Source organism: Spinacia oleracea, chromosome 6 (genome assembly GCF_020520425.1).
Source record: "Spinacia oleracea cultivar Varoflay chromosome 6, BTI_SOV_V1, whole genome shotgun sequence".
Classification (NCBI taxonomy): Eukaryota; Viridiplantae; Streptophyta; class Magnoliopsida; order Caryophyllales; family Amaranthaceae; genus Spinacia; species Spinacia oleracea.
Window position 1 is genome coordinate 25,168,782 of NC_079492.1, and position 11,075 is coordinate 25,179,856.

General features: G+C 30.8%; 1 protein-coding gene across 4 annotated transcripts; it reads right to left on the reverse strand.

Moving 5' to 3' along the window:
* Nucleotides 1-868: 868 nt before the first annotated feature.
* Nucleotides 869-4,836, reverse strand: LOC110793152 (WUSCHEL-related homeobox 9). 4 transcript variants are annotated; one of them, XM_056831223.1, is made up of 5 exons: nt 4,617-4,836; nt 4,161-4,418; nt 3,063-3,971; nt 2,035-2,321; nt 869-1,201 (listed from the first exon to the last, which is right to left on the reverse strand). In XM_056831223.1, exons 2-5 carry the CDS (start codon nt 4,294-4,296, stop codon nt 1,196-1,198), a joined length of 1,338 nt encoding a protein of 445 aa, XP_056687201.1. In that variant the 5' UTR covers nt 4,297-4,418; nt 4,617-4,836; the 3' UTR covers nt 869-1,195. The 4 variants fall into 4 exon arrangements, with proteins under 4 accessions (XP_056687201.1, XP_056687200.1, XP_056687199.1 ...); XM_056831222.1 differs by having other exon boundaries at nt 4,140-4,328; nt 4,617-4,831; XM_056831221.1 differs by having other exon boundaries at nt 4,140-4,457; nt 4,617-4,829.
* Nucleotides 4,837-11,075: the final 6,239 nt, after the last annotated feature.

An 11,075-nucleotide genomic window follows, 5' to 3' on the forward strand; every position in this document is an offset into this window, starting at 1 on the left:
TTAATCCTTTTCAACAAGATAACCAAGTTTAATTGATCTTTTCTTAAATTATGTAATCAAGTTTAATCCTTTTCAACGAGATTACCTAGTTTAATCGATCTTTTTCTTAATTAATCAAGTTTAATCTTTTTCAACGTGATTACCAAGTTTAATCGATATTTTTTTTCTAAATTCTACTATGTACTCCCTCCGTCTCATTTTTTTCTTTACGTTTTTCTTTTTGGGTGTCCCAAAATATTTTTTACATTTTCTTTTATATTATCACATAAAAATTTGTGTTCAATTACTATTTTAACTAATTAAATTCATAAGGTCATATATCCTTTCACACTTTTCCATTAGGACAATATTTTTTTTTTTAATTTTCCTAATATCAAAATTTTGATAAAAGTGAAAATATTATAAATGAACGTAATTTGTCTTGTTTAAATAAAAAAAATAGAAAAATATCAATGCAAATTAGTTAGTCGTTAAAACGCGTGTAAAATACCAAATGTAAAGAAAAAAAAGAGACAGAGAGCGTACCCATATTATTTAATTCAAAATATGAGGTGGAGATTACATTGATCGATCTAAGCTCCACCATTTTCTCTTCACCACAACGTCAAAGATGACATAAAGAAAGCAGTCTCTTAAAAAGGAGTGAAACGTACAAGAAAAGCAAGGAAACGTATAAGTTGCCCTAAAAAACTGGCATGCATCAACAAGAGGTGATATCACCCAAGTGCCAACTCTGTTGGAATTGAATGTTTAACGATTCATTGCATTCATACACATCACTTATGAGTTACTATGACATAACCCATACGGATTACTCCATTGTATTGTCTCGTAAACAGTGTAATTTGAACGAGTAATGTAACAAATAAATACGAACCGAATAGTAATTTATTACTTACTCCGTAATCTATAAAACCATCTTAACTGAATTACTCACTTTGGCAAAGATTATATTGCAGCTTTTTTGATATTATTATGTACTATATATAGCTAACAAGAAGGGAAAACAAAAAAGGAAATTAATTGAACCATGCTTGCTTCATAATCCAAATTACTACATAAACTAGCTATAAGAAACTTATGATAATAAAATCTATAAAGAAAAAGGGCACACTACGGAAGGCGGAATTCTATGCATCTTTATAGCATAGCATTGTGATCTTAATTTGTCGCACTGACGGATTTGAAAGCTTCTCTAGATCTGCACAAAGTGAGAAGAAAACATAGTTCTTAGACCGGAGACCATAGCTAGCAAATGATCGAAGAAGGTGATATAAGCGTAATTTTATACGTATCTATCTATCTATCATAAAAAGTTGGTTAATCAAACTAAAATTCACAAAGTATGATTGAACTTCAAGCTGGAAATTACTCCTACAAATGATACGGGAAACTAATTCAATTTGGCACATCCATTGTGAGAGCACAAGGCATTGTAATCTAGTCATACAGAGAGATGTGTCAAAATCAGTTTCCGAGTACAAGTGTACAACATATACTTATATACGTAGTTCAATAGTATACAAATATAGAAACTTAGAAAGTAATACTCCGTAGTCTCTAACCTGACAAAATTGACTAGAAGTAAGTTTAAATGGTATACTTTCATTCAACGTACCAAAAGAATTTTGTACGTTAGCTTCATTTTCTCATTTGACTACAAGTATTCAAAGCTAACTTAGATTGTTTTTTTTATACCAAAATATTTAATTTCAAAGAATAAAAGGCTAATTAATCTCATTTAGCCAAGTATTCTAAGTTTAGTTATGGTTCGATAACATTCAATGAACTGTTTGGTTATGATTATCGTATGGTCCCTTAATTAACTGGTCACATTTTAGTACGTTTGAAAATGACGTTCACATTTCTTAAAAAGTGACACTAAATCATTTGTAAAAGTTAAACTAAAACCCTTATCCACCGTAAGGATGTAAAATGATTGAAAAGGGGAAAATCGTTTTCCACAAAAACATTTTACGCACTACTAAACGGAGCCTAACTAACAAGTAACAAGGCTACATTGTATCTATATACCTGATAAGGAAATCCCGGAGCAAGGAGATCGGGGTTGGAATCGAGTTTATGGAGCAACGGAGAGGCGGCACCACAACCAACAAGGAAGTAAGACGCGCCGTGTTGAAGAGGGTGAAGAGTAACACCCCACTCATTGGTAAGAACTTGGTGACCGGAAGCCGAGTGAATAAGCAAAACATCCTCCCCAAACTCCTCTTTAACATTAAAAGGTCCCACCGCCAGCTCAAACGCCATCCCGTTAATGAACACCGTTGATTTCCCTGCAAGTCCACCTGCTTCACCTACACCTGCAAACACACAAACATTTCACAATTCACAAATTAAAAAGAGCAGTCGATCAGAAATCTGGCCATGCACACGTCCGGAGTTAGGGGGAGGGGGATCAGTCTGCCTTATTTCAGTTCAGAAAAGACAAAATTAGCCCCTTGTAAATGTAATTATGACAAAATTGTCCTTACTTTTTACTTTGTTTTTTTTATAGGTGTACGTGTTTTAAGTATCAGTTCATCTTTTATGTTACATTACATCAATCATATCGATCGAATCCCTATTCAATATTCCAAAAGTCTACCCCTATTTATTTGGAATTCATAATTTTGAAATGATTAATCAACTTCCTAGCTTTTTCACTTTCAAATCTTCTAATAATAGGTGGGACAAATACAATAATAATTGTATGATCCATGTACAATGACTTCGACCGTCGTCCTAAGTCGATTATTTACTCCCTTCAATTAGTTCCTTAATAATATCGATCTGTCTTCTAAAATAAACTTATGCATTTCGTCATAACGATCTTCCATATAACATGTGATAACAAGTAGTGCATTAGAATTACAAATTAGAGATGATGTGACAAAATGAGAAAATTTAATTATATAGATACTTTTTTCTAAGTTTAAGCGTTCAATTAGTGGTAATTTTTTATTAATTGAACTCATTTTTTTTTTTGTGGAATTCTAGCATCATAGAAGTTTTATAGCAAAATTCATTAAAAAGATGCAACTTAAGTAAAGAAATGGAGTTACCTAGCATTTGACCAAGATTACTCGAAATGGCGGTAGAAGTAGGGGTATGAACAATAGGAGAGGATGAAGAAATGGTGCAAGTAGTAGTATTAGGAGCACTAGTCACCAAGAAACTAAGCTCTTGTTGAAACTTAAACTTGTCCACCTCATGATCTCTTTTAGAATGATCACCACCAAACATGTCCCCAAGCAAGAGAGACGAGAACCCGCCCGCCGTCGCCTGATCGGAACTAGGCGGCACGTGGATAGTAACCGCAGTAGTACTATTCATAAGTTGGTGTTGATGGTGTTGATCATTATAGCATAACCCTTGGCTAAAATTGGCACCACTTTGGTGTAAAGGGAAAAACAAGGGATCTTGAGAAACAAACTCATGAGTAGTTGTGGAATGATGATGATTCGGAGCAACAAGTTGTTGGAAATAAGGGTTACATTGGTTAACAGAAGTTGGAGAATTTCCAAATTGATCAACCACAACATTACCACTATTATTGCTACTACTACCACCACCACCATATGATGATGATCCTCCTCCTGACCTAGAAAGAGTCACCTCTCGAGGTGATGCTTTTTCCGAGGAGGACGAAGAGGATGAGGTTGGCATTGGTTGCGGCGGGCTGTTGTGGTGGATACCAACGGTTGTATTATTGGTGATTGTGGCGGCGGTGGCAGTGATTTTAGCTTGGAGAGTGCGTTGCTTATGTTTACTCCTGGACTTACGGTTTTGGAACCAGTAGAACACGTTGGCATCACCAACTTGACCATACTCTTGGAGCTGAGCTCGGATCCTCCGAATCTCATCTCTTGGCGGGTTCACCATACCCGAGTTGAATATAGCCTCAAGGATCCGAATTTGCTCCGGTTTCGGATTCCACCTTGGCTTCGGCTCCGGAGTCCTCTCTTCACACCCTATTATCCAACAATCCAAATATAAATTAAATAAAAATAAAAAATGAAACCCTAAAGAAATGAACTTTTACATTTTATTTATTTATTTTTAGAACAATTACACTCTAGCTAGTTTAAATTACACTATGAACATGACTGTAGTGAAACTATTACGGAGTACAAAACTACCTGAAGAGAAAGGAGAATTACTCGAAGAAGAGCGACCGCAAGAATTCGAGAGAAGAGAGCTTTGTTGATGGTTTGTGTCATGATTTTGTGACCACTGCTGATTGTTACAAGGCTTAGACTTGAACATACTTGGCCAGTGTCGATTTGACGACGCCATTTCTACCAACTTTTGTATAGCTTAAAAAGAAACTAAAGCAACAAAGAACAACACCCCCAGTTGATTTGTTGTTAGTTGTTGTTGTTGTTGTTGCACTTGAAGTTGCTAGGTTTTCAACATCCCTTTTATAGAAAAAACAAAAAACAAACAACAGGAACCGCCTGTAATTAAGTTGATAAATAATTACGCAAAATGAAAATTAAACTAGTTTTTTTTTTTAAAATTATTGGGAGAGAAGAGGAAACCCATGCTTTTTCCTTATTAAAATTATGAAGAAAAAAAATGATCATAAATTTAAAAAGAAAATTAATGGAAATTACCTTTTCAGTTCATAAATTAGGATCTTTTTCTCTAACTAAGAGTGTTTCTCTCTCTAAGTATGTTGAGTTTGAGTTGCAGGAAGAAGAGGTTATTGATTGAGGGGTGGGATTATTCTAATGAGGGAAGAGGTTGTTGCAGGAATAAATAAGGGGTGTCAAGAGTTATTGCATTTTCTTTTCTTTTTTTTAATTATTTTTTAAAAGAAAATAAAAAGTTGGGAGTTGGAAGGCTTTTGGATTGACTCGAGAGCAAAGATTAAATTCTGCAAAGGTGGCAGTTATAATTTCTTTCTTTAAAATTAAGTAATTTTATATTTTTTTTAGGTTAAAGATGTAATTTCACACTGAAAAATTGAGCTATGAGGGAGATATATGATCGATAGGAGTAGGATTAGATTGTGTAAGTTGAAAAGATCGAGTAAAGAAGAAGACTTTTTGAGTTTTCAAAATCAGTAGAAGTTCATTGAATTGAATGAATGACTAATCGATCAACACTATTTTTACCTCTTTTGACTCAAATGTGAAAATGAATTATTTGTTCATAATTAGGGGAACGATTGTTGTGTTTAATTCATGCTTGGTTTTTCCAAATTCTGGTCAAGTTACATTAATCAAATGAAAATGGGAATTTAATTACGAAAATGATAAAGGTCGCAACATGCGACCTTTAAGCCGTGTCACAATGATGACATGTCATGCTTATGTGTCATGATTTAAATTGGAATCTAAAATATTTAACTTATATATCCTATTATACATGTTTAAAATAAAAGTAGGAAAATCTTAATATTCTAATTTGTTTCTTTTTTTATATCGATTACCTTATTTACATATTTTCATAGTAAATTTTTTGCATTGATAGTAAAAATATTATGATGACTCATATCCTACGTGGCGCCTATATGTACCAATTAAACTCCGACATGTAAGATTGCGACAACTAAATGTTGTCGCAACTTGCGACCTTTATCATCACCCAATTAATTAAATGTAATTCTTAAGGTTATTGGCAAATTATTGAAAAACACTACGTACTACTCCCTCCGTCCCAAATTGTTCTTTACTTATTCCATTTTGGGTGTCCCAAAATGTTCTTTACATTTCATTTTATATTATCACATGAACGTTTTAATAGTATACCAAAATTTGTGTCAAAGATTATTTTAATAATTAAAGTCATTGGAGTATTTAATCTCTCACATTTTTCCATCAGGGTATTAAATCTTTTTCATTTTCCTAATGTCGAATTTTTTATAAAAGTGAAAACATTATAAATAAACATAATTTGTCTTGTTTAAAAAAATAGAAAAATCTCAATACACGTTAATTAGTCGTTAAATAGTGTGCAAAATACTAAACGTAATTAACATTTGAGACGGAGGAGTAGAATTCTTGGATTGTTCGATGTTACAGGTATATGATATAAAAGTTGTACTCCATATTTGTTCGATTGAATTATTTTTCCTCAATTTACCTTGTTCAATTCGACCTTATATAAACTTGTTTTCATTACATAATTAAGTAGAAAATAAAATAAACCGGACAATGACTTAAATACTCCCTCCGTCTCTTTTTGTTCTTTACGTTTTCCTTTTTGGGTATTTCAAAATTTTCTTTACATTTCCTTTTATCTTATCACATAAATGACTTAGTATTCTATCAAAATTTGTGTCTAATTATTATTTTAACCAATTAAATTCATTGGGTCGTTAAATTTTCTCATTTTCCAATATCAGAACTTTGATAAAAGTGAAAATATTATAAATAAACGTAATTTATCTTGTTTAAATAAAAAAAATTGAGAAATCTCGATGGAAATTAATTAATCGTTAAAACACGTGAAAAATATCAAACGTAAAAAACAAAAAGAGACGGAGAGAGTAGATTATAAAGAAAATATGGATATAGGTACTTCTATTTTAAACTTTACATTTTAAAATAACTTTAAAAATTTATCGACATGTATGTTATGAGAAATTAATACAATACATGCATTAGAATTTAAACATGAAAATGGAAAATGTGTTAATTTGAATGGTATGTTTGACTAAGTTGGTGAGAAAGAATCTAGGGTTAAAATAAAATTTTAGACTGTAAGAGTTATTTATTAATTTCGTGTAAATGAACTTGGACTAAAAAACAATACAATTTATGAGGAAAGGGTTATTCGAACCTAAAAATACCGTAAACATAGTATTAGAATTGAAAATTGTTTACGGAGTATTAAGATCTGTTACGTATAGTTTTATCCTCGCCAATAAATAAATAAAAACAATGAAAGAACTATGGTACACACTATTAAAAAAAAAAAAAAAAACTCTGTACACAAACAGAAATATGGAAAATAGTAAAGACAAATAGAGAACTTAAATGAAGAGATCGACAAAGCCAAAAATTAAGGTTAACGTTCATCAAAGAAGGGAAAAAAGAGACTATAAAGGAATAAGGTAACATACAATTACCAGAATTTTTGTTTCAGTTCAATTTATGAAGTAGAAAGATGCATGTGACCAGTGACTGAAAATCATGTGACTTTGTTCTCTCCATTGTTATGGCTTACTCTGTATTACTTATTTTAAAAAAATTATTTAAAACAAGAAAAAAACAATCACAAAAGATAATTAGATCAAACTAGAAAAAAATTAGACCATACCATATTAGGAAGAATCGGACCATACCAAAAAATAAAGTAGAAAAACGAGACCATGCTAGATGAAGAGAAAAAAATACTTAAGCTAGATTAAAAAGAAAACGTTTATTAGAGTGTTTGATTTTAGATGGAGTTGTATATATTAGTAATTAATTAATTAAAACATCTACGTGACACCCAGGGGTGCTTATGAGCTCCCCGAACTCGCGAGCTACTCGAACCCGACTCGGTCAAAGCTCGGTCAAAACTCGACTCGAATCAGCTCGACTCGAGCTCGAGATCGACTCGAAAATTTAACGAGTCGAGTCGAGCAACTTGATACTCGACTCGAAAAGCTCGAGAAGCTCGAATTATATATACATAATAAAAACTGTTATAAAAATATAAATGTTTTATTTTATCATTTTTATTCATCATTTTATGTTTTTTAATTCTTTAATAAAAATATTTTTTTTCTTCCTAAAATGGATGAATAAGTTATTAAGGACAAAAAAAAAAAAAAAATCTAATTCGTCCCTATGGATTATACTATTTGGCAGTCAAAATGTCTTCTACCGTTACTCCAACGTTGGTACATAAATAAGGGAGGAAAGAAGGAAATAAGTATATTTATTTTGTCCCACATGGGTAAATAAGTAAGGGAGGAAAGAAAAAAATGTTATATTAACTTTGTCCCCACATTGGTAAATAAGTGAGGGAGGAAAGGGAAAAAGGGTTATAACTATTACTCTTTGAGTATGAAAGTGTACAAATCACTTGCATTGGGCTTTCATTTGGGCTAATGGATATATTGATTTGGGGTATAAACTTATTTTTTATAAGATTTAAATTTGATTTAAGTTGAATTTAAGCTCAATTTTGGGTTTTCAAGTCGATTACGAGTCAAGTTTTAGCTCGAGTGCTTGTGTTTTCGAGCCGACTTCGAGCCGAGTTCAAGCCGAGTTCGAGCTTGAGTTTAGTTTTTGAGCTCGGCTTTGAGTTTTCGAGCCGATTTCGAGTCGAGTTCGAGCTCGGGTTTAGTTTTCGAGTTCGAGTCGAGTTTGAAAATTTTAAGCTCGCGAGTTTTCGAGTCGAGTCGAGTTTGACTAAGAGTTTTCGAGTTCGAGTCGAGCTTAGCCAAACTCGAGCTCGACTCGGCTCATTAGCATCCCTAGTGACACCTAATTAATTATCTACGTGGCAATTGATTTTTTTAATTCAAAAATAAAGTAGAAATCTTATTTTTCATTGGCCGAAACCATTAGTAATCCTACGTGGCGCTCTACTAATTCAGCAAATATGCCTATTGGATTAATGTTTGATTTTAAATTGAATTTTATTTATTTTATTTTATATTAGTGTTTGATTTTGGATTTATTTTATTTTAGATTTATTTTTAAATTATTATAGTGTTTGACTTTAGATGGAGTTGTACTCCCTCCGTCCCTTAATACTCGACTTGTTTTAACTTTTTGCACTATTCATATAATTCACTCTGACCCTATTTTATTTCTAGTATATGAAAACAAATGTTAGTTTATAATATATTTTTGGCATCATCTTAATATATATTTTCAAAATATTAATATTTTTATAAGTTTTTATAATATGTAGTTAAAGAAATTGGTGGTCAAAGTTGTGCATCGACAAGCGTGTCCGGTCAAAATAGGTCGAGTACTAAGGGACAGAGGGAGTGTATATTAGTAATTAATTAATTAATTAAAATTTCTATGTGGTACCTAATTAATTATCTAAGTGGCAATCGATTTTTTTAATTCAAAAATAAATTAGAAATCTTATTTTTCATTGGCCGAAACCATTAGTAATCCTATGTGGCGCTCTAATAATTCAGCAAATATGCCTCCTTTATATATATAAATTAGATTTGATACTGGATAAATTTTGGAAAACTAAAACAAACTAGTAGCAGTATAACATGCATTTTTTAAAACGTTAAAGAGTACTCATAAAATATGGTACTGGTTTATATTGGATATCCAATTCTAATTAATAACTACTCCCTCCGTCCCAAAATTATAGTCATACTAGGTTAGGTCCCGTGCAACGCACGAATGTTAATAAATAATTGGTTTGTTTTTAATTGAATAAATCTACTATTTTTAACGAATAGATCGTGTCAATTGTTAATGGAATAATAAGAAAAATTACCATTTATTAAAATTACAAAGTGATGAGTACGGAGTACTATTTTAGAAGTATAGGATTTCGGTAAAAATACTTAAGATGGAAATAAAGAAGGAAATGGATTTTAAAGATCAACATCATATCTGACCCGATATTCGAATACACTGATTTATAGACCGCATATACTATTGAGTTTCGAATTTTTAGATAATTTTGTTTAACCCACTTTTTAACCCTTGTTTAAATATATAAAATATAACAAAACACAATACAAAGTCTATCAAAATTTTCTATACAATAAAACAATTATAGAAAGACAATAAAAAAAAACTCTTGTTTGGGTATGTACGTATAGTAACACATAACTTCTTTTTTATACTATTACAATGTTTTTTAAAATTCGGGAAGTATGCCAAGATTATTAGAAAATTTTGAAAATCAATTGTGAAAATTAATTTTGAAAATTATGTGTGGCCTACATAGTCATAATTCTAATTGATTATCTTTTCCTATTGTAAAAGGAGTAAGTTAGTCAAATTATTATTTTTCTAAGACACAATATTTATCCTTTTCTATTATATACAAAATAAGTTAGTCAAATTATTATTTTTCTAAGATGCATATTTATCTTTCCTATTATATATAAAGTAAGTTAATCAAATTATTTTCAGCTAACTACAATGTATGATCGTTTACATACTGCGTGTATTTGATATTTTTTCCGAGTATTTGATGCAATATTTAGTAGACTATTAATTTTATAAGATGTGTTTTTCGTATTGTGTAAGCCTTATTATTTTGTTTATGGATTTTTTTCCTAACTTACTGATTTTAATTATATTTTTCTAATACTCTTTATGTATAATACATGATATACTTCGTAATATTTAGTCAATCATTTGATTCTCCTACAAAAGGCATGTGTATCCTTTAGTTAGATTATTGGGGCTTAATTATAGCAAAGTTTTAAGCCTCAATAGACTTCTATGTAATGTTTTCCTAATGTATATTAATTTTTATTCGTTTATTTATTTTTTCCATATAAATATCCATATAAGATATTTTTAATTAAAAAATACACCATGAGATGACATGTATCGTTTTGCGTGTCTTTAAGTATATATTTTTCATAATCGCGTGTTTTTTAAGTATATAGTAATTAATTTACTTATTAATAGTTATAGTTATTGATTTTGGTAGTTAAAAATGTGCCAGCAAAATTATCGCGAAGAAGGAACACATATTATTCTTGGTATTATTTTAAAATAAAGTAGTGTAACTATTGATTTGATTGTTCATAAATGAAATTTGCGAAGGTGTATGTTGCTATGTTTTGAAAAGAATATAATATAAGGATATTTTATAACATGTACTCCAAATAAAATTTTGACAAAAAAATTCAATTATACTCCCTCCGTATTCATTTAAGAGATACACTTGGTCGGGCACAAGTATTAAGAAGAAGTATTGAATGAAATAAAGTATTAAGAAGGAGTAATAAAACAAGTGGGGTAAAGTAGATATTTTAATAAGTAAAAAAGTGGGGACCATGTCATTTTAGGGGGTGAGGGGTGGAGTGTAGATATGAAATTATTTGTGTTAATAGGGTGGTGGGACATAGGATATATTAGATAGATTATCTAATTAGATGATGGGGTTGATAAGTTACTAAAAATGGCAAAGGT

Bases quoted from the DNA above. Each gene is read 5' to 3' on its own strand.
- LOC110793152 (XM_056831222.1), bottom strand. From the start codon at position 4,296: ATGGCGTCGTCAAATCGACACTGGCCAAGTATGTTCAAGTCTAAGCCT. The intron at 3,972-4,139 runs GTAGTTTTGTAC...GTTGGATAATAG, and splicing joins TAATTCTCCTTTCTCTTCAG to GGTGTGAAGAGAGGACTCCG. The intron at 2,322-3,062 runs GTAACTCCATTT...GTGTGTTTGCAG, and splicing joins TAATCTTGGTCAAATGCTAG to GTGTAGGTGAAGCAGGTGGA.